The following is a 25,134-nucleotide window of genomic DNA, read 5'->3' as shown; positions in this document are numbered from 1 at the left end:
TGGTTCAATATATTATTTATGGACAAACACTGTTCTTAGCTCCTCCCAAAAGAAATTTGTGCCCTAGCATGAAATGATCAGCATATTAACATACTTCTTTGCTACTTACAATTCAATTAAAAACAGGTGTACAATATACACTGCAGCAAAATATGAGACCTTTAAGATCCAGAGAAAACTATTCTGAATAACCATTCTATGTTACAATATGATGAACCAAAAAGAATCAAGCCTCATTAGCTAATCACAGTATGTCTTATTATTTCCCCCTTCCCAAAGAAAATGATATTGTTCTTGGAAAGTTCAAAGACCATGTGTCAAACAGGTACAGAAATGCTTAGAATAAAATGGCAACCAACATTAATTTGTTTGATAAATAAATGAGTAAAATGGCAACCAATATTAACATTTAGTATAATTTATGTAATAAATTGTGTGTGATTTTTGGTACAGTGGTATCTCAGTACTTGACTGCTTCAAAACTAATGGAATTTGATGCAAAAATATTTTTGCATGATGTATTTTGATGCAAAAATATTGCCCCAATAGTCATTGTTTGTTTGGTACTTGATGCCCTGTGGTGGGAAAAAGGGGATGGCTGTGGAGAACAAACAGGAAATAGACCATGCCAGGAAGGTCACTGCAAAAGGAAGAGGGGATGACTACAGACAGTGGACAAGAATTCAGCCATGTTGGAAATGTCACTATCATAAAAAAGGGACCAGCAGAAAATCCTTTCTGACTGAAACAAAGGATCGCATGGTAAGTCACGTGGTTTGTTTGGCACGCATTGTTTTTAGTACTCATAGTGTGTCCTGGAATCAAGTAATGACAAGTGCCAAGGTACCACTGTATACCCGGTATTCTGAAGCACTTTTCTACCACTACAAGAACAAAGGCCCTCCAAGAACAATTCAGAAAGTTAAAAATTGCACTAATCAACTCTTAATACTAAGTTACCATATTCCGTAGTAAGGAACTGTTGCTCACTCATCAAATATCTGTTCAAGAAAAGGTTACCGTAATTCAGTTCTCTATATTATTAAAATAAGGAGATCATTCGATCTCCTGGTCCCCTGCTCTCTTAGTAATTTAATTTATTCATGAATTGCTTCTACACTTATAATATATACTAAAATCTGTTGTCTTTTCATTGTACTTTCCATACCACAACTCCTTTGGCTGTTTAACAGTAAGGTTATAGGTAAAATATGTTCATATCTATATCCATTTATGACACAGTAAGGCATTCTTGACTGTAAATTGTCTTCTCTGACATACATACCATCAACTTCTAGGGATTAAATGCATTCATAGATGAAGATATTCAATCGGGATAAAAGTATATTGTTTCTTAGTTCAAAGAACATGTAATTTAACTTCAATGTTATTTGTGATACCAACTAACTATTTAAAAGGGGAGGGAAAAAGAATGCTAGCAAGACTAAATGTCACCAGAGCTCATGCACCAAGTCATCTGTATTATTTTAAGAAGTTATGATAAATGCTAGCCAAACTTACATTGTTTCCCTTTGTCATCTTCTCCGTATCCAAACAAGCCGAGCTTAAAATAAATGTACAAGGACAATAGTGCCATGTTCTGAATGCTATCTAGAAAATCAACTAAGCCAACTAATCTTCTACATTCTCTTATCAGAAACTATGAGTTAGGTAGAGATTCCTCCTAAGTGAGAACATCACTAAGTGAGGACAAAGGGTGGAGTGGAAGCTGATTTGGTACGTTTTAAAGTATTCACAAACAATAGGAGTCAATTAATGCTATACAGGTAGTCCTTGATTAGTGACCACAATTGAGCCCAATTTTCTGTTGCTAAGCGAGACATTTGTTAATTGAGTTTTACCCCATTTTACAATCTTCCTTTCCACAGTTGTTCAGTGAATCACTGCAGTTATTTAGTAATAGGGTTGTTAAGTGAAATCTGGCTTCCTCATTGACTTTGCTTGTCAGATGGTTGCAAAAGGTGATTGCATGATCCTGGGATACTGCAACCGTCATAAATACGAATCAGTTGCCAAGCATCTAAAATTTGATCATGTAACCATAGAGATTCTGCAACGGTCGTATGAAAAATGGTCATAAGTCACTTTGATCAGTGCCATTGGTCACTAAAGGAACTGTTGTAAAGTCAAGAACTACTTATAAGTAACAGGATTCTTCCTGTTTCTTCATGCTTTCTATGGATTAACAACAATAAATGCTAGACATATGGATTATTGAAGATCTATAATAGGAGAAGCATATATAATCTAGTGACAGCAATTAATTGAAAGGAAGGAATGAGGACCTTACAAATTTAGATAAAGTAGAACATTTCAAACTGTAGCTTTTAAGATTTTGTGCAAGTGATAATTGTGTGAGTGAATAAAATCCACACCTACAATTGACTCATTGGCCACAGTTTGATCCATGCCTATCTTGTAACACGCCAAATGCACAAACTTCTGATAACAGATAAAAGCTACAACTGGCTAGAAAAACAATGCATTTGTGCAATCGGTTTGAAAAGCTCAGCTGTCTTCTGAACATTACCAAAAGAAAAAAGATGATTAGGAGAGGGCGGAGCTGGCGTCACGACGATATGGCATGCGATCTGGGAGGTCTGAGATCGCTGCCGATATCTTTGCTCCTGGATGGTCCAAGTGGATCTAAACCGTCCCAAAGAGACGGTGAATGTAAAGAGCGCATCCTGTCAATCCCAGGGATACCGCAAAGTCCCTGGTAGATCCAGGAGAAGCTCTTTTTGCCAGCGGCAAAGAGGCATCCATTAAAGCTGAAGTTGGGACAGCTCCGAAACGAAAGAGAACGGAAAGAGAGAGTGTGCCGGTTTGGTGAGAACTTTTTTTTTTATTTTAAGATTTGAAAGGACACCCTAAGGAAAAGAAAGAATCTATAAAAGTTTTGACAGAATTGATTAAGCGGCAATTTTAAACAGGAATGTCAAAGTAATAAAAAAAATTTTCATTGCTGGATTTTCTACACATGATCTTATATTTTGAAACTGGACTGGTTTTTTTTCTCTTCTTTTTATCTATTCTTTTCTCCTTTTTGACTTTATAATATTTTAAGCCAGAGACTCCCTTTTAGTTATTTTTTTTTTAAATCTTTTTCTTTTTTTAATTAATTCTTATTATATTTTACTTGGAAAAGGAGGGGGAAAGAGAAAGCTAAAGAAACTTTGTAACACTGCCAACTAGAGGCTTGGAAATATTCTATCTCTCTTTTGACCAGACAAAGCTGGGCTGATTCCAGAAGGTTTAATGTTTACATGGCAAGAACAGAGATATAGAATTGATTCAATTGAGAAAGCTGAATCATTTTACACAGAATTTTTCAGAGGGAAAGAGGAAGAGGCAGAAAAAGAAATTTCACTAATTGAATTCCAAGAGGACTCCCAAATGACGACTGAAAAAGAAGAAGGTGTAGTAGGTGGAAAGGAGGAAGCCAAAGAACAGCGTGAACCAAGATCCACGAGAGCTGTCAAACCTAATTGCAAAATATAACCATGGAAGAGAAAAAATTGATTACAATTAATATAAATGGATTTAACTCAGCCGTTAAAAGAAGGAAAATCTTTCATAAATTAGAGAAATTAAAATTTGATATAATCTGCCTACAAGAAGTACATATTAAAAAACAATATGAACAATTGTTGATACAGCCAAAATTAGGGAAAATATTCACTTCCTTGACACAATGTAAGAAAAGAGGAGTGGTTTTATATATTAAAGAGACCATCTCAGCGAAATTAATTTATACTGATGACGACGGAAGAATATTAATGGTGGAAATAATGGACAATAATACGAAAACACTCCTGATTGCAATCTATGCCCCTAATGACAATCAAGAAGAATTCTATAAAAAATTACATATGAAAATAGTTGAATATACAAAATATACAAAAAGGAACAAACAGTTAGATATGGTGAAATATTGAATGAAAAGGGTGAATTTAAATCTATACAAAAACTAGAGGAGCAAGGTATAAAGATGAATTGGTTTTCATATGCGCAAATACATTCAAGGTATGATAAAGATTCCAAAACAGAAGGTTTCTATGATAAACTGACTGACTTAGATAAGATTTTGACAGGTACTGATGAAAAGGTGATTAAAAAATTGTATGGATATTTATTAGAAATTAAACTAGAAGAACAAGAAGTTAAAGAAACTATGATTGCTTGGGGGAAGAATTTTGGATATGGGATTGATCTTGAGAAATGGCAAAAATTGTGGTCTCAAAATTATAAAATGACAATATCAACAGCATATAAAGAAAATTTGTAAAGATGTTTTACAGGTGGCACTTTTCCCCGACAAGAATAGCAAGAATGTTCAAGAATAAATCCGAAAAATGTTGGAAATGTCATCAGATATCTGGCTCATATTACCATATGTGGTAGACTTGTGTGGGTGCTAAAAAATACTGGACTAAAATCCACACGTGGTTGGAAAAAATGACAAAAAAGCATATAGATTTGAAACCAGAAATATTTTTATTGGGAATTTTACCTGAAATATATAGTAAAGACTTGAAATACCTGATTGTAAATGTATTAACAGCGGCCAGGATTGTATTTGCTAAAAACTGGAAAAATGAGAAAATACCATCACAGGAGGAAATCATTAAGAAAATATTGGAATGTGCTGAAATGAGTAGATTGACATTTGAAATTAGAGAACAAGGTGATAAACAATTTTATAAAATTTGGGATCTATTCTATCAATGGTTAGACAATAAAATATAGTAATGAAATATGTAGTCTTTTAGAAAATAATGAATATATAAAGATGTATTCTTTTCTAATTATATCTACAAAATGATTCTAGGATAGATCAGGGGTGATGATACGAATTGTTATAAAACAAATTAAGTAAAATATGATCATTTTGGAAAACATGAATGAATAAATAGTCAAATGATTGATTTTTCTTATATTAATAGAGTCTGTCAGTTCTCCCTCTATCATTACCTTTGCCGTTTGCTTATAGTATATAGCTTCTATTGCTTGAATAAATTGCAATTTCAAGTTGTATGAAATTTATTTTTTCTCAGGCAGCTTTGTTATTAGAAATATAAAACTTTTAAATATAAATTGGCACAGTATGTTGTAATTAAAAGGAAAATAGAAACTTAGAGAAACTACGTTAATAGCAAACTATTAGAGAAAGAGGGTTCCTAATAATTTAATTTGCAGATCTCAACATTTTATCAATATTTAAAGATTATACTGATGCTTATAATATACCCTAGTCCACAAATGAATTCAGGTGTTCTCCTCCAATATCTAAATATGAGAAAAACAGTATCAACAACTAAACAGTACAATACAATACAATACAAACTCACTTAAATCATTAGTTGAAGTTTAGCATCCGTTTTTTTTAATCAACTCAATTCAGAAATTCTAGCTAACTACTGTTAAATTGTCTCAGTTGAACAACTAGAGTTTGACTTTGCCTTTATTTAGTGATTTAAAACATGTATATAGCCTACCCATCTTTAAATTAACTTTGGGTGGCTTCCTATCAAAAATCCAAAAAACATATAAAATCACTTAAAGCTATTTTATTTGTTTAAAATATTTATATAGCCAACCATCTTTCAACCAATTCTGGGCGGCTTCAAATCAAAAACCTGAAAAACATATAAAATCACTTAAACCTATTTATTTAAAATGTTTATTTAGCCAGCCACTTTTCTACCAACTCTGGGTGGCCCCCAATCAAAAATCCAAAAAACATATAAAATTACTTAAAGCTATTTTATTTATTTAAAACATTTATATAGCCACCCATCTTTCAATTAACCAAAAGATAGTGAGGCAGGGCAGCCATTCTGGATTGATTGCTAGGGATGAAATCCATACAGAGAAAGTGTAGGGATAAAAGTTAAAGCTTGTTCATGATTCTGATTTCCCATGATGTGCTTTATACTTTTCTTGAAAATCTGGTTCAATTCTAGTATAGCAACTATTCTATAAAAAAGCAATGCACTTATTTTTTGTAGAAGTAATAAATGAACTGTAAGTAATTTGATGCCTATAACTGGATATCCTATGTATTTTTAATTACGGGCATTGCATTTAAAAAATTAATGCAAGTACAAATTGCAAATTAGTGGGTGAGTCTTACTGTGACTAACTATGATCAATGATGCAGTTTATTCCAGAAAAAAACTTTGAGATATGGTAAAAGCTTATCGTTAGTCAAATTTGAATTTCAGTCAAAGAGTAGTATAGAAACAACTATCCAACTGGTTGAAAGTTAAAAAAAAAAGCATTAAACACAAGCTAAACGAATACTAAATTTATTGTCACTAGTGTTACCAATGTAAACTATGTCTCTAGAACAAAAAAAACAAAACCAGAATACCATGTTTTCCTGAAAATTAAACCCAACCAAAAAATATGATTTTTCAGGATGCCTGTACTATAAGCCCTACCACAAAAATAATCCCCAGTTTCGGATCCTCAGCCAGACGGATGCATTTAGTACCGTATTTTCCCAAAAATAAGATCTAACCAGAAAATAAGACTTAATACATTTGTGGAGCAAAAATTAATATAAGACCCAGTCTTATTTGGGAAACACGGGTATCATTTGTTTAGAACTAAAGCATAAAGCTACAAATCTAAGATAGAAATAGGTTGCAATAAAATATAATAATGTGACATCCATCTGTATATTTAATATTGTTCAAAAGTTAGGTTTTGGGCGTATAATTTCCAATAGGCATATAATCTGTAGGAGTAAGGTGTCAGAAATTTAATAAATAATTATAAATTTATAAAAATGCAATCAAGGTCAGTAAAAAATGAAATATGGCAACAAACAGGGCTTACATGTAGAACAATTTTAGTGGACACTCGGAAAAATAATTGATAAAAAACATACATGAACTATAAAAAATATATCAGGCGCATCTGATGAAATGAACTACAGTCTATGAACAGTCAATAATATTTAAGGCAGCCTCTCAGGCCAGATCTTCTGAATTACTTGGGTTTGTAAAAATTGCTGAAAGCATTTACTATCTATCTGTGGTAGCAGAAAAATACTGCATAGGCACAGCTACAAAAATACATTGTCAAATGCCTCTTGGATGCAAAAAAAGGATTAAAAACAGATGGAAAATATAAGATTGGAAACTGGCCTAAGAGCATTAGACATCATTCCCTCTTAAACAAAGCTAAGATGCCATGTCTGATTCCAAGGACTCTTCATTTGATCTTTACCAGCCTAATTCTGTACAATCTTTACTCCAGCTGCAAGGTGGCAGTCACTAGTGAATCACATCCTGTACGGGGGTGAAACACTGACTCATTTTCTATCAAATAACAAAAACCGTCCAAGGGTTTGCTAAACTAGCCATCAAATAAAAAACTAAAAACTAGTTTCTGTTATTTCTGTCCCCATATTAATCATCATTATTCCACTGCGCTTCTTAGACATCCAGAAGTTAGCTTTCAGCAGAAATTTAATTCCTCCTGCAAATCTCAGTGGATATCACATGTAATGAATAGAGTTGAATTCATGTATTTTGGGTTGGCAAATCCTTCATTACTGCAGATTGAATGGATTCTTACAAGGATAGAAATAAAGCAGAAAGAATGTATTTAAAAGTCCTCCATAAAGATTATTTGTTGCAGTAAATGGGTTTTTCAGGATCAAGTCCCTGATGCTAGAGAAGAAAATCTCTAAGCTGCTAACTTCATAGGATACTTCTTGAAAGTATTACTTCAAAAGATGGTCTACTAGCTTCAGAAGATATTTCTGGTGAGGTATATATTGACAGTCTAAATTGTAGTTGACTAGTTCAATAGCTGATATGTAATTGATTACATAATTGATTCATAAGAACCGTAATACCAAATCTCTTTTTAGTCATGCTTCAGGTCAACCCAGTCTATGGCAGGGTTGTTAAACTCAAGGTCCAGGAGCTAGAGCTAGCCAGCGGGGTGCTTAGATCTGGCCTGCGGGGCCGCCCTATAAACAGCAAAGGACCAGCCTGCAGTGCCGCTGCTAGCAAAAATGGAGCTCGGGAGGGTGGCTCTCCCGAGCTTCATTTTCGCTGGCAGAAGGGTTGTAGGAGGCTGTCACAGCTGAAAATGGAGCTCAGGACCTGTTTTTGCTGGCAGAGTGCTCGGGCCACCGCAGATGCCCCAACATGAGTGGCATTGAACTGGCCACATCTGCCCTGGCCACACCCACCTCAGTCCCCCAATGTCAAACACAACCCTGATGTGGCCCTTGATGAAATCGAGATTTACACTCCTGGTCTATGGCTAGAGATTCAAGAGATCAATTATTATTTTTGATCAAATAAGCCTATTATTTATCTGATGAATCTTTTAAAAAAATATTGAACAATAGATCATTTCTGTACTTTCTCGATTTATCTTTAATCAGAGATTCCTTAGGCGTCCTTCACTTCCAGTCTCAGTAATATCCAGCATGTCTGAAGTTGTTCTCCCAACAATTTAATTCCAATTGCTATTTTTTCTACTCAAGCATTTCTCATCTTATAGTCTGCATGTATATTAATTGAACAAGTGGACAGTGTTTCCCAATTCTGAACAATTTAGTTCTTCTTTATTCTAATTGATGCTTCCTGGTCATCATGCAGATTGTTCAACAGGCAAATGAAGTGGTATGATAGACCAGGTTTTTAAGGACTAGTCAATCTGTTTTGGTCTATGTAAGTGTTTATATATCATCAGTAAAAAAAATGGACACATTTCTTTTTGGATTTCCCTTGTCTGTATTTTCTGAATATAACATCTGTCAGTTTTCATTCCATGTGTTGTCTGCACTGTAAATTCTTGAGCTCTGTCCTACAAAATGCAGACTAAGTACAATTATTTTGTAGTTTTTAGCAGAGACAATACTTGGAATTGAAATTTAAATTGCTCTTTTGCATCCCTAGAACATTGCTCTATTTTGCACACCATACAAATCTGTGCCATTTGAAAAGTTTAAACAATTTGATCAGTACTTAATAAAATTACTGAAGTTGTTAGCACCATTTTCTAGGGTCCATTTAATTTCACTTTTTATAATGACCCATCCTAAATCAGTAATAATTCATATCTGTCATTTTTTCTATAGTTCTTCCATATATTTGTACCATCTCTTCTTTCTATCCTCTTCTTAAATATTTCTGTTCCCATCTTTCCATAAGGTATCTCCTATTAATTGGATTGTTATCCTTCATATTTTTATTTTGCTCATTTAGCTGTACCTTCTTGGGTTTTCCTGTTCCTTTCTGAAACTCAGTATTCTATAAAATTTATTGAATATGAATTTGTTTTGATACCTCCTCCCCTTGTCATCTTTTTACTTCCATTTTGAAGGGAGCAGAATACTTTTAACCTACCAGCAAACAGCCGTTTTGCTTCTTTTCTTTTTTGCACATCTGCAATTTTGGTTTGCTTCCCTTTAAGATCTCACCCTTTAAATACATTCAACACATTTTCTCAGGGAAACCATCGTATTATGTTGGTTTGGTGATTTTCTTTAAGTTGTAATTTTTCAATAAGGCTGAGATCACAAACCCCTTGCAAAATTACAACTTAAACATATATTTTCAAGGAGAAAAAAAAAGATCTAGCAGTGTGATTTGAACCGCAGGCAGTACTAAATCTTGTTTTTGCTGACTTAATGAAATTCTTCCATTTTTCTTGCAGAGTACATAATGAATTTTATTTTGGTGTCATCCATCTGTTGATGTGGGGTATCAACTCAGCTCTAGGTTGTTGGGGAAAAAGTATTTGCTATAAATATTGAATTTTTTTGGCACAACTGTTAGCCTGTCTCCTGCTTCATATTATACATAGAAACGTAATGTTTCCATTATTTCAGTCCTACTCTAGTTCCAACTTTAGCACCCAGTCTCATATAATGAACATGCTGTGGGTTTTTTTGGTGTGGCGTTGACAAGTTATTATAGAACACTTCAACTTCCCCTTTTTCATATCTGTGGGTTCAACACAAGACTTGAATCAGCATGATACCAATTGGCTTGAATTGGAATCAAATTTGAGATTATTCTAAATTTTTTAAGATCATCTTATCGTACTTTTTAATCATTCTAACATATCTAAACACTGATTTTATCACTTGTATATATAATGATAGTTACTTCATTTCTGCTGTATTTTTCTTGTCTGCAGTAGATCCAATGCCCTCTGCCGTTTGAAATTTGTTTCAGTTCGCTGATTTCCAGAATGTCTATGTTCAGTGTTGACATTTCTGCTCTGGCAACATCATGTTTGTCCTGGTTTATGGTTCCAACATTCTACATATTAGTAATAGGTGTGTCAACTCTGAAGCTGGCCTGAGTGAGGCCATTTTGAGATTTCAGCGCTGACAAACTGAAGAGAGACAGGGAGAGGGGAACAGAGATAGTTGGGGTGTTGTAGCCAAAACTTTCTCTTGGGAACCAAGGACATTATTGCAGGTGCTCGGAAGGAGGGGACTGGAGTCACCTAGCAACTGGAGAGTAACATGATTGGCCCATGTGACTGATTGTTTTGGGAAAGTGTCAGAGTCGGTTTTCCCCAGCCTGTGCCAATATGACATAACCAATATAATTATTATTTGAGAAATCTACCTGCCTCAGAGTTTTGTTTGCTGTGGGTATGTTACTTGGAACCCCGACAATGTGCATCTTTGCAATATTATTAAAGATAGCCTACATGACAGCCTATGCCAGGGCTCTTCAAACTTAACAGCTTTAAGACTTCTGGACTTCAACTCCCAGAATTCCGACTCCAATCATGTTAGCTCAGGAATTCTGGGAGTTGAAGTCCACAAATCTTAAACTTGCCAAGTTTGAAGACCCTTGGCCTATACTGTCCTCCCCAGAAACTCGTTGGATATCTTCTGAATGGGGGAGACTTTGATGTTGACATTGTCCTCCTTATGTATGTCCATTTGGTTTTCTTGGAAGAATATTGCAGTAGATCTATTTCCTCCTTGAAAGTGCTTTATTTTATATGATCCTTTATGGTCAGTGGAATGGAGAGAAGACTTCTCGGAATAAGAACTCCTAATGATAGCTTTTATGTCACTGGGATGTACAATTCAATTCACTGCATAAGTTCATACTATTTTTCAAATCACAAGGATAGAGTCTCATATGGTATCAAACATTGTTCTTCTGTTTAGAATATTGATTTAAATTCTGTATTTAAAGAATGCATTCTACCACTAACCCTCAATAAACAGAACCAAATCATTGGCTAAAAATACAGAGAAGTGTTAAGACTATTAAATTTTAAAGGAAACTAATAAGAGTACATCTGAAGGCTTTCTCATAGTTGTCACACAGAGACTTAGAAACCGAATATTTTAAAGGGGGTCTATGTTTACCAATCTTATTTTTTGTAATATGTTAAAAATATTTTTCTTAGGAACTTAAAGAAGAAACAGTGGATATGTAATTTAAAGAGTTGTTATAAATAAAGCTAAGTTAGATGACATTTTAGTTCTCTATCAGAAGGATTGGGAAATAGATGCAAGTGGTATAACATAGGTCCTTGCAATTTTGCATCATACAGCTGTTCGATTCTTTTTTAAATAATAAATTGATGATGCCATACAAAGCTCTCATTATTACAAACAAAGGGTACAATCAAGGTTAGAGAAAAAGCATAAGCATTCCGGGAAAGAAGAATGCATGTATTTTTCTTCTAAGGTGATGTTATTCAATAATAGTCATGGTAATACCAACAATCATGATAATTACCTTTGCAGATTCATAACCAGATTTCCCGAGCAGGTCTTGATTTTATTTTGTGCTTCCAGGTGAGTCATACTTTCTGCACTTATCCCATCAATGCTAAGGACCACATCACCTATTCCGACGTTTGCATTAGCTGCTTTGCCTCCGTCGTTCAACTGCAAAGTAATATAAGCATTATTCATTTTCATTCACATTTTAAGAACAGAGTCATGAGAGCTAAGAAGAGGAATGACAAACATTTCAAAGTGATATAAACTTTGAAAAGAATACTGCATTCTTATAATGAAACTACTCTATGGGAAAGGCATAAGATCCTCTTAGGATGGAGTGAACAGTACATGAAATCAACCAGGTTCAGATGTTATACTAAACCAAAACCTAATCTATTCATTTCTAGCTAAGGTTGTTTAGTGAAACCAGCCCAGTGGTCCATAACACATGGAATAGCTTGGTTTACTTAATTTACAATGTTAGACTAATCAACTATGTATTATAAATAAGCCACAGTTTGTCTATCACACAGCACTCAATACAAAATGCATTTCCATACATTTTAAGGTGTCATGATCTTGGCATAATTTTTTAATGAAAACCATACACAAGGACCTAAAGATTCAAATGCAAATTTATAGAAGACATTTAGAAAACAATCCCTGTCTTAGAATAATAAGCTGAACTAGGAGGCTGGGTTACCAATAATGGTCAAATTGGAAATGCATTAACAAACATATAACTCCTTGCCCCAGTTCTCAAGCACAACCATCTAGGTTGTGTAAGTCTGTTACTGTGGGTACCAGCAACTTCATGTATATCCGAAGAAAAATCAATCCTCTGCTATCAGGATCACAGTAGATTTCCAGAGGCAAGCAATGCTCTTATTTATTCATTATAGTTGAGGTACAAAATATATCACAAAATACAATAAGGTGTAAATTGATCATAGCAATCATATAATTATCACAGGATTTGATATAAACTTATCATTGCAGGACTTGCATGTCAACTAAGTAAGCAGAAACTGAAGACTACAAGTTCTTGGTTATTTTGCACTGGGTTCAAGAAAAACCCCAATTAGACCAGTGGCCCCCAACCTTTCGGGAACCAGGGACTGGTTCCATGGAGAGAGGTTTTTCCACAGACTGGAGGGGGCGTGGTTTCGCATGCCACCTGCATCCTGCAGATGGGGATTTGTTTATTTACGTGTCCTGGGTTTCTGGCATGCCAGGACCAGGGTTGGGGACGCCTGAATTAGACAACTCAGTTGTTTAAGAAAAGGTCCAAGAAATCCAAATGTTTTCAACCTGCATGTAGAAATTGGCTATTAAGATGTGAATTAACTCACAGAAAATAATTATTGCATCTTGTATTCTTTCTCCATGGAGTTCCTTGAACTGATCAAAAGTTTGAAGAGAACCAGATTGGAGTATTGGGGAAAGGAAGAGTGCAGAAACATCCTTATTGTAAATTTTCTTCAGCCAACTTATTATAAAACTTCACGTCTGATTTTGGACATGTATCTTCTCCTCTACTAAAGGTATTTACAGACAGAATATTTCTTCCAAAAGGTAACTTTCCAGAGAAAGAATGCTAGATAGAATAAGAACAGCTGAGGGAATGCAAACATTCCTTTGTAAATTCCTTTAAGTTTACTTATCTTAGGATCTAAGCCAGATGAAATTGTTATTTCACATAACAGTTCATTTAGTTGGTATCAAAACCCTAAGTATAAAAATCAAAATTAAATGTCCCCTTTCAAATCTTTTTTTCCCTTTGAACTTGAGTTGATCTTCTCATGTCTTATATATGTACAATTTAAAAATACAAAGTTATTTCAATTTTGTTTCATTCAAACCAGATAGAATGAGAAAGATGGTATTTTCCCACTACTTTAGAACTTGCAATTTCAGACAACACAAAAAGTATATATATTATTTATTTACAGGAGTTAATATGCCAGCTCCAATCCAGTGTGCACACTGGGCAAACTGAATTAATTTTAGGATTTGAGTAAAGCATTCTAACACAAGAAAAGAGAATAAAGTTAATAATCGCCAATGTAACATAATAATATATAATAAAAGTTAGAAACCAGTCTTCCATGCAATATGGATATTATGAAAGATTCTAACCAAACTATTCACATCTGCTGCAGACAATCCTACAGACTCTTTGGCTAAGAAATGAAACAGTACAAATTCAAGCAGCAAATAAATGAATGGCATCACCATACAAAAACTTTAAATGAAAGGAAAAATTGAAAAAACAGATTATCCTTTCCATGCAGATTGCCAATGTGGGATTACTTCCTACTATATCATGGATGGGCTCCTATCCTATCTAATTTCAAGTATGGTTCATGGACTTTTGTTTACTTAAAAACATTATAGTGCCATAATGAGATACAGAACATTGGTGAGAATGTAATTACTATATCCTATTGAAATAAAACTATTTTATCTTTATTTTGAAAAAAGACATTCAATTGCTCAACAATTATATCTGTTCTTTTAGCCACCGTTCATGTAATAATGATTCATGTTGGATTCCAGGTCTTTAATTTTGCCAACATATTTGTATTTTACTCATGATCATAAATTAGGTTTATTTTTCTTAAATGTTCTTCTTTCTGCATTTCTGGGCTCCAATTCATGAGGCCACAGGAAAGTTTCAGATTGCAAACTAACCCTGAATTACATAGGATACGGGCCACAGGAATGTCACATATGTCTAGTCACACTTAAATATTTTTTATTTACCTACAATGTTAGTACATCCAAATGTATGCTAATAAAATGCCTAAATGGTCCAAATTTTGGCATTAACAAATCCACTAACTTACCCCAACAAAGGATGTTCAGATTTGGTCCATATTCTGAATACAAACCAAACAATAATTAGAAAAGATGTGTTGCCAAGCTGACTTAAATCAGTTTCCATTACATTCCTGAATACTTTCTAATATATGAACAGTGGTGGTGCAGTGGTTAGAGTGCAATATTGCAGGCTACTTCTGCTGACCGCCGGCTGGCTGCAATTTGGCAGTTCAAATCTCACTAGGCTCAAGGTTGACTCAGCCTTCCATCCTTCCAAGATGGGTAAAATGAGAACCCAGATTGTTGAGGACAATATGCTGACTCTGTAAACCGCTTAGAGAGGGCTATAAAGCACTGTGAAGTGGTATATAAGTCTAAATGTTAATGCTAGTGCTATATACAGTATATAAAAAAACTGATCTGGTTTCCTACCATTACCTTTTAATACATAAAACAGACAAGGAGAAGAGCAGACAGAGAGGACTCAGCCTAGAATCATTATGTGACCACAAATGCACCAAGTCTATCCCCACTTGAATTCTATTAACTCTTATCTAGCGCCAATTTATTGCCTTCCATTAATTGACCAGACTCTTGCGGTGGATCAAAAGGTCGGCAGTTCACATGTCACATAACGGGGTGAGCTCCCGTTACTTCTCCCAACTTCTGCCAACCTAGCAGTTCGAAAGCATGTAAAAATGCAAGTAGAAAAATAGGGACCACTTTGGTGGTAAGGTAACAGCATTCCATGGGCCTTTGGCATTTAGTCATGCTGGCCACATGACCATGGAGATGTCTTCGGACAGCGCTGGCTCTTCGGCTTTGAAACAGAGATGAGCACCGCCCCCTAGAGTCAGAAACAACTAGCACGTTATGTGCGAGGGGAACCTTTACCTTTACTTTGTGCATAGCCTTGAGCAATAAATCTTCTGAACTGGAAATTGTGTTCCAACACTGTTTCTCAGAATGGCTTCATAGATATTTTTGGGGTGTTTATAAGCGGAGGCAGCTAGTCTCCTGAAACTAATATTTAGAAACAAATGTCCCTCAAATGGAACTAACAACGAATGTTCAGATCTGATAAGACTTGCTCTTACAGACTTGTTTCCTTCCAAGCCATTTAGGTTATTAGCCATCACTATATACTGTGGTAATGAAGTCCATGGGTTAACTACTACATAGAGTTAAGTATACTTTTTGTTTTAAATCATTTTCCAATTAATCTTAATGGAATGACACTTAATCCTAAGATTTATAAAGGGGAGAAAATCCTTCTCCACATCCAGGTTTTCCATGCCATGGAGGACTTATAACTGTTTTCTCATAAGGAAGATGAACCTGAAATCACACAACCAATTTATTCAGTTCAAAATTATCCAACTAACAAAGAGATGCCAACAATAAGAAAATTAGGCATTCCCATTATTTAATTCAGGATGTCAAAACATCAACCCAACTGTTCCTGAAAACCTCTACCAAAGGTTGCCCTACTCATTTGATAATTATTTCTACTGCTGGACTGCTGCGATATTCGAGACAATTTTTGTGAAATTTCATTGTCTTGGGTCCATTACATTTATGTATCTTTGGTTCATTACATTTAATCAAGGAGCAGATAGCTGTCCTTCATTTTCTGCTGGGACTTTGCTTATTGAAAGAGGTACTGTTATTTTCCCCTTCTGTCTAAAATGAATATCATGGATTCTATGCATTTGAAGTACATTGGCTTTAGACCATTTGAAAACTGGGATACTTAAAGTAACTCGTTCACATGATTGTGTCTACCACACAACATATTCCGATCTACTGCTATCGGTGTTTGTTCCATTTAGTGAACACATGCTGCTTTTTGGCAAGGTAGTGCTCAATGTCTGATCTGGAATAGTTTATGGAAGATAATGCATACTCAGCCAAATGCTATTTATAGAGATCTTGCTATCTATTTCTCATGTATCCTCTCCTAACCTGATAAGAAAGGGACAGCTAGTCAAATCACTGGATTCAATTTCAGCTCTTTCCTTGTAAGCCAGTGGCCCATAAACTGGAGACAATTATCCCTAGGAGGATATTTTGGGCACACTTGAAGATAATGGAACAATTAGTAACCATGTGCTTACGAGTCAAAGCTGCAGTTTGGGACTGCCAATGCATTTGTGTAAAATAATTCCTTGGTGGCGAGGGAGAAAAGTTAATGACACTACTCAAGACCAGGAAAAATCATATAAGAACCCCAGCTGCAAGTTAATGCTAATGTAATATCATTAAGAATAAAAGCAGAATTCTACTCTGGGTAATCTTATAGTAAAGTGACAGAGAGGATAATTCCAGCTACACAAGACCAAGCCTTAAGAACAAGTGCATTCAAGGCCGGAATTAGAAGACAGCAACAGACAGCAAATGCCATCAGCAAAGCTAAAGAAACAGTGAACCACTTAGTTGGCTATGGCAAGAACATCTCACAGACTGACTACAAACAATGGCATCATAAAGCAAGATTGGAGCATTGGAATACCTATAAGAAATACTGCAAGCAAGAACTGTTAGGACCACAAAATAGATAAAGTAATGGAAAATCAAGAAGCTAAAATGCTTTAGGATTCAAATAAGAAGTATTGGCCACACAACACCCCAATCTTAATCATTGTTGATAAGAAAGACCAAAAAAGTGCTTATTTTCTGTATCAAGTGTTAAATCCATTCATTTTGTCTATAACATTGCATGCTTGCAGTCAAACAGGTCTGAAATTATTCATTCTTTCTTAAAATAGACATCTCCTGGACTTAGAAACAAAATAAAAATGCAAGAAATGTGAATTCCAAATATTTAACATACCTAATAAATGCCGAGTTTGCTGGGAATTCACATTTCTTACGACATTTTTATTTTACTTTCAAGTCTAAGAGAAAAGTGCACTTTTATACTACATACGGTTATATAAGACCTGTGTGCATAAACATTGAAGTACTGTTCTTTAAGCTATTCCTTTGCCATTAATTTACTTGATCATCTAATTAAAACAATCGAGCCTCTTGAATCCCCTTGTTTTTTCCTAGCAACTTGCTGACATTTATTGTCTTTTTGAATGAGGCAACTCTAATGCCTATGAACATTTGAAGTTCTACAATGTTGTTGGTTTTTTTTGGCAGAGTATTAGCTAATCAAAACTACAATTCAAGTCTTATTGGCGTTCAAGCTTCTCGATTTGTGGTAAGGCACTATTTTTCACACCTCAAAGATTCTTAATGAGTCACTAATGAACAAATCAGCTGAGAAAGCATTTGGCTTCCCAGATGGACAGGAGACATAGGATATTGCCGGGAGACATAGGATATTGCCGGTTTGGATATTTCATAGCTGAGATACTGCATCACTGCAGTATATTTACTGCTGAGCAAGACTGCCTGAGCCCAAAGCCCAAATGTACATGACATTTGCTAGTACTGTAAATGTCATTAGACACATACCCTGCCATAGTATGTCAGTCTGCAATAATATGGATTCCAAAATACTCTTCATTCTTCTTGCCAAGCTTCAAGTAACATTTATCTGGGAGGCACATTAGTGGTTTTCTTTGTGAAAGCAGAGTTGTGCCATGTCATTTAATACGCAAAGGCGAAGAAAAACCTTTATCTATTTTTGTGTATTCTGTGTAGTCTACAAATTTATAATATGGACAAATATAACTTCATTTATTTCATTTATAGCTTTATTTTTATTTTATTTTACTTCATTCATGGCAAACTATATAGAGATCCTATATATTCTTCAGGAAATGCCAGACGTAGCAGACTGATATTCTGTCTTGCATGAGGCAAATCTTTATGGTCAAGACAGAGGAGAGCGCCAGCCACATGTGGAGACAGATGGGGGTAGAATTTGGACTTGTTTAAGTACAATATATCTGCTTCAGGAATTACACTCTAAATTATCCATTTCCCCTCAAAAATGCCAAAAATTTATTTTTTAGTTTTTGCAAATGTGATCATACAAACAACTCAAAAAGCTAAGGGAACTCAGGCTGTCCAATTCAAATTTAAACTCCTGTCTAAGGTAATCTAATTTCTATATTCTATATCTTTTATTTATTGTTCCTAGACATGGAGAACCATTCAAGAATTTTCTATCTGCACCCATGTGCTTCAAACTGTAGATCATTATTCCAAGAATTATGTTCCTACAGCTAAAAAATCCAACTTTCTCTTGGCAAATAGCTTGCATTTTGAAGCATGTTGTGTACATTCAACAACAACAGATTAACAGATTTGGGAGGGACCTTGTAGGTCATCTAGTCCAACCCCCTGCCCAAGAAGGAGACCCTGACTACACCATTTCTGACAGGTGGCAGTCCACTCTCTTCTTGAAAGTCTCAAGTGATGGCACCCCCACAACTTCCGAGGGCAAGCTGTTCCATTGGTTGGTTGTTTTCACTGTCAGAAAGTTTCTCCTTATTTCAAGGTTAAATCTCTCCTTGTTCAGTTTCCATCCATTATCCCTTGTCTGGCCTACAGGAGCTTTAGAAAATAGCTTGACCCCTTCCTCTCTGTGGCAGCCTCTCAAATATTGGAACACTGCTATCATGTCTCCCCTGGTCCTTCTCTTCACTAGACTAGCCATGCCCAGTTCCTGCAACCGTTCATCGTATGTTTGAGCAACTAGTCCCCTAATCACCCTGGTTGCTCTTCTCTGCACTCTTTCTAGAATCTTAACATGTGGCTAGCAAGGACACTATTAGCAACTTTCAAAAAACTTGAAACATATACTTCTCCTAGGAAACATATTGTCAAATTTGTTTTTCTAATGAGCCTTTGAAATTTCTACCGAAAGAAGCTGACAAAATTATCGTGAAGACGTGACATGCGACCCGAGGCTGCAGAGGAGAAAATGGGGTTACAATATGAAGTATTTACTTTAAAATGGGTGGTATATTAGACAAGCTAGGACATGCTAATTTTTAAAAGCTAAAATCCTATACATGGCTTCTACCCTGGTGCCTTCACTGCTTGATCAGAGAGGCTCACTTTATAAAATCCATCCAGGTGTTCAGACCCACTGGAAAAGTTCCCTTTAAAGATGTCCCAGCTATCAAAGGCTCTCTTTCTTCTTTTCCTGAATTGCTCTCAGACAATGGAAAACATTCTTTGTGAATTGCATCTGGCCCCCAATTCTCAGTATTTAGGAACTCTATAAAACATACCTTTCATGAACTTTGTCAAATATTTACAGATGTGTTATAATTTATGTTGTATTTTTTAACATTTTGTACTCTGGATTTCTTTTTTTTTTCCTTTTGAGGTGTCTTTGGTGCTCGTCAGAGCACAAAGCCAGCATATTCTTATTCTCTCTCAAATTATGATTTAAATTAACCAAACTTAATCTGAAGCCCTCCATGTGTGATAGATAAGGTGGTTTAACTTCTTTTTAAAAAAAAACTTAAATTCAACTTCTGTTTAATTCACTTTTTAACTGATATTTTATTTAAACGTGGCTATAAACTGCCCTGAGTGTTGGTTCCTGGTTCTAGCATATATCATTATCTGGCAAGCCAAAAATAAATATTCTAGTGACAATATTCAGCTAGGCAAAGAGATCTTAAGGACTATAAATAGATTACTGGCAGCCTTCCAATATCCAGTGTAGCCACTATTAAGCAGAATAATAACAATAATAATCAAATTCCAGATGTTAATATTTACTATATTGTCCAAAAACAATGGCTGGTGCAATGGCAGGTGCAAAGAAGGATGTAAGGCTAGAATAAGGTCACAGTAAACAGCTCTGCATGTTGTTTGAAAGTAGCTGTTTGATTTGGAACTTTCATTTCAAATTTATTCAGGAAGATTTATTTACTTTTTAAGATTTATTTAGTTTTTAGACAGCACTCTGTGTTCCAACTTTTTCCCATTAACAACTACTCTATCAAGAGAGAGTGATTGGCTCAAAGCCCAGTTTAGAAGAGACAAGACATTAGGTCTTTTAGTGTCAGCTGAGTAGCTTAATCAGTCACTATCACACCGGTTTTCAACCAAAAGTACTATGCAATTTTTATTTAATTTGGAGGGCATGGGGTTATACAGATAGTCAAACTTAAAAAACTTTTGTTTAGTAATCATTCTAAATTACCACGGCATTGAAAAAAGTGACTTCTGTCCAGATTTCACACTTATGACCATTGCAGCATCAACGTAAGTCACCTGATCAAAATTTGGGCACTTGGCAATGTCCTGTATTTATGACAGTTCCACTGTCCTGGGGTAACGTGATCGCCATTTGCATTCTTCTCAGCCAGCTTCCCGCAAGGAAAGTCAAATTTGTTTAACAACTGCAAGGTCCACTTAACAACTGCACTGATCCGCTTAACAACTGTGGCAGCAAAGATGAAAAACATCAGATGCAATTCACTTAACTACCTTTTTAACAATGGAAATTTTGGGTTCAATTGCACATCAGAAGTTTGACTTGGGAGGCAGGTTTTTGTTTCTAATGGGTTTAGTTTTTATAATTTTAATATGGTGTTTATGCTGTTTTAACTTTTGATTAAGGGCCATTCAGAGTTGGTTGTAAGATACATGGCTATACCAATGTTATAAATACCATTTTGCCATGTTATGTTATAAAAAAAGGGTTTTTTAATACACAACTCTCTTATATGTCCATACTTGGTATGCAATATGTTCCAAGTATGCAATATGTTCCGTGTGTGTGTGTGTGTATGTATGTGTATACACACACACATGTATGTGTATACACACACACACACACAAAGCTTACAATAAAATGAGAAAAAAATAGCATTTTTATTGGAAAACCCCAAAACACATCAACAGTTCAAATCAGCTGTCAACATAAGGAATTTTTAATGCTGAGCAACAAAGAAAAAGAAAAAAAATATTTCAAGCAATATAATAGCTAACTACAATAAAGCAATGACAGACAATATATTCAGGTTTTGACAAGACTGTTGTGTCTGTTGTGCCAAGAACAAAAAAAGACCAAATAAGGAAAAACCATATGAGGATGAAAAACCAAGTTATAGTTATGGGTATTAGAATGATCTCATTGTTATTTAATATCGTGCGGAAAAAAAATTATTAACCAAATTTATGCGGCCACCATCTTCCAGCAGGAATTGGCTTGTCACTTTACCATTATTGACCTATCACTTTACCATTATACAATTAATTTACCAAATTAATAAAAAAAAAGTTTTAGTCTTTTACTTTAAAATAAGAAAAATTAAGCAAGGAAGTAATGAAGCATAACGCTAATACTGTTAATGTTATAATCCAATCCTATATACCAGGGGGGTCCCCTCAACCGCCGGTCCGCGGACTGGCACCGGCCGCGGAACAAGCCTTACCGGGTCGCTGGCAACAGTTGGCGCCGCCATCTTTTGGCAAAAAGCAATTCTTTTCACAAAAGATGGCGGGCGCTTTAGGCGTAATGGTGAGCTTTTCCGGTAGAAAGCCATTTCAATCCCAATGACATCTTATTCATCTTCCCGTTTCTTGCTTGCTTTAATAGAAAAATGGAAACAACGCAATTCAGATTTAATTCTGTTTTTATAAGATTAAAGAAATAAGCTATTCCTCATCCTATGATGTCAGTCCCACTTAATTTAATAAGGCAGATTTCAAGGTAATATTTCAATTTTGGAAACATTCCATTTTCATCTTCAATACTGTATAAAAGAAGACTATAAATATGAAGACCCTTTTCCTGGCATCATCCCAGATTTCGAAAAGACTCTCAGCATTGGGGTTCATACAATATGCTAAATCTGCTTTAAACGCAATAAGTACAGTTTCTGTTCTAACACACTCTGCTTCTCTGAACACAGGTAGTCCTCAACTTATGACAATTGAGCCCAAAGTTTATGTTGCTAAATAATAAATTTGTTAAATGAGTTTTTCCCCATTTTACACCCTTTCTCGCCAGATTTGTTAAGTGAATCATTGCTGCTGCTAAATTAGTAACATGATTGTTAAGTGAATCTGTTTTCTTCATTGATTTTCCTGGTCAGAAGGTCGTAAAAGATGATCCAGGCATGATATTCCGCTCTGAAAAAAAAATCGGGGCCGGCCAAAAGAGACCCCCCGCCGCGTGCCTGGGGAGCGCCCGCTGCTTTCCCTCGCCAGGGAGGCTGGCCCAGCTCCCTTTTCCTGCCGCTCAGCGGCCTCCGCTCACACCGCCCGGGCTCCGCTCAGGTATCCGGCTGGGGCTGTCAGGAGTTGCTACCGCTGGCGCAGCTCCACGCGGCTCCAGTCCCGCGTTGCCTCGGGAAGGGAAAGGCAAAACCAGGAGCCACTGCTGCCGTTGCAAAGCGCCGCCGCGGCTCTTCCTTTTTGCCTTTCCTTCCTGAGGCAACGCGGGACTGGAGCCGCCCCAGCAACTCCTGACTCGGGGCCTCCGAGGGAGGGGAAGGAGGAGAAGAAGGGGGGAAGGGGGATTCCCCAAAAATCGGAATTCCAATTTTAATCGGAAGAATATCATGCCTGATGATCACAAATGACTCCGTGATCCTGCAACCATCATAAATGTGAATCAGTTGTCAAGCATCTACATTTAGGCAAGAAAAACCAAAAGTCCACATATAGACTGGGTGAAACCAGGCTCAATAGCAGGAGCTGTGAGAGGGATCTTGGAGTCTTAGTGGACAACCAGCTAAATATGAGCCAGCAGTGTGCAGCAGCCGCCCAAAAAGCTAATGCAATCCTAAATTGTATTAACAGAGGGATACAATCAAGATCAAGGGAAGTACTAATACCACTCTATAAAGCCTTAGTAAGACCACACCTAGAGTACTGCATCCAGTTTTGTTCACATTATAAAAAAGATGTTCAGATTCTAGAAAAAGTACAGAGAAGAGCAACCAAGATGATTAGGGGACTGAAGACTAAAACATATGAAGAACGGCTACGGGAACTGGGCATGGCTACTGAAGAGAAGGATCAGGGGAAACATGATAGCAGTCTTCCAATATTTGAGGGGCTGCCACAGAGAGGAAGGGGTCAAGCTATTTTTCTAAAGCACCTGTAGGCAAGACAAGGAATAATGGATGGAAACTGAACAAGGAGAGATTCAACCTTGAAATAAGGAGAAACTTTCTGACCGTGAGAACTATCAACCAATGGAACAGCTTGCCCTCGGAAGTTGTGGGAGTGCCATCACTTGAGACTTTCAAGAAGAGATTGGACTGCCATTTGTCAGAAATGGTGTACGGTCTCCCACTTGGGCGGGGGTTGGACTAGATGACCTACAAGTTCCCTTCCAACTCTGATTATCTATTATCTGTTATCTGAATTTTGACCCCATGAACATAGGGATGTTGCAGATTGTAACTGTGAAAAACAGTCATAAGTCACTTTTTTCATGCCATTGTAATTTTGAATGGTCACTATATGAACTGTTATAAGTCGATGATTACCTGTAAAGGCTTTTGGGCTTAACATTGAGGCCTGGTTCATGCAGGAGGATGTCCACAATAAAGTGAAATGAAATATGCAATTCCATTTTAAGCCAATGCTGACCAACTTTGTGTGTTTTCCGAGGTTAAGCAAGGTCAGGCCTGGTCAGTACTTGAGTGAGATTCCTTGAGGGAATACTGGGCTGGCAAGCTAGCACTTGGGAAAATAGAAGAAAAAAGCTTTCTGGAAGAAGAGTGGGAAGAAAACTACAGTAGTTCTCGGCTTAAAGTACAACTGAGCCCAAAATTTATGTTGCTAGGTGAGAAATTTGCTAACTGAGTTTTTTCCCATTCCATGATTTTCCTTGCCAGATTTGTTAAGTGAAACACAGTGGTTCTTAAATTAGTAACACGATTGTTAAGTGAATCTCTGGCTTCCCCATTGACTTTGCTTGCCAGAAGGTGGCAAAAAGTGATCATAAGAGATCACCAGCGCTGTGATTTAGAGCTGCGGTGGCGCAGTGCTTAGAATGCATACTGCAGGCTAATTCTGCTGACTGCCAACAGTTCGGCAGGGTCAAGGTTGAGTCAGCCTTCTATCCTTCCAAGGTCAGTAAAATGAGGACCCAGATTGTTAGGGACAATACGCTGACTCTGTAAACTGCTTGGAGAGGGCTGTAAAACAGCATTGTGAAGCGGTATATAATGCTAAGTGGTCATTAAATGAACCATTGTAAGTCAAGGACTAGCTGTACATGGATTGATCCATTAAGTTACCAAGAGCTGAGATTAACTTGAAAGAGACTTTTCCTCTACTTTACACATGGTTTTTTTAAAAAAATTACATCTAATGATACACACTGGCATGTGAAACTATGCTAATGCAAAATTTGACCTTTCAAATAGCTATTACAGAATTGGCAAATTGTAGAGAAAATGGTTTTAACTCTTTTAATTAAAAACTACTGGTTTTTACAAGTTGGGAAAGTTCACTTGGAAAAACAAGATTAGTTGAAAGGAAAGTTCAAAGAGACAAAGAACAGGACATGTTGTGATAAAACACAGAAGCTTAGAAGTTTGCATTCAGTTGACATGCAAATGACTAATGTGTCCTGGAGCTGTTTCTGGCATTCACATCTCTTGCCA

The 25,134-nt window shown here is 36.1% G+C and overlaps 1 protein-coding gene across 4 annotated transcripts in view; it reads right to left on the bottom strand.

Annotated features, from left to right (window-relative positions):
- The window catches only part of PDLIM5 (PDZ and LIM domain 5), a 125,608-nt gene that overhangs the window by 75,795 nt on the left and 24,679 nt on the right, over window positions 1–25,134 (bottom strand). For all 4 annotated transcript variants that reach the window (XM_087962874.1, XM_087962875.1, XM_026672664.2 and 1 more), the window contains exon 3: window positions 11,775–11,926. In XM_087962874.1, coding sequence (XP_087819000.1) covers window positions 11,775–11,926 — 152 coding nt within the window. The remainder of the gene's footprint in view (window positions 1–11,774; window positions 11,927–25,134) is intronic.

Source organism: Notechis scutatus, chromosome 4 (assembly GCF_049901735.1).
Source record: "Notechis scutatus isolate UNSWTSFEM ecotype Mainland chromosome 4, rNotScu1.2, whole genome shotgun sequence".
NCBI classification, from domain to species: Eukaryota; Metazoa; Chordata; class Lepidosauria; order Squamata; family Elapidae; genus Notechis; species Notechis scutatus.
This window is presented reverse-complemented; position numbering and strand designations above follow the sequence as displayed.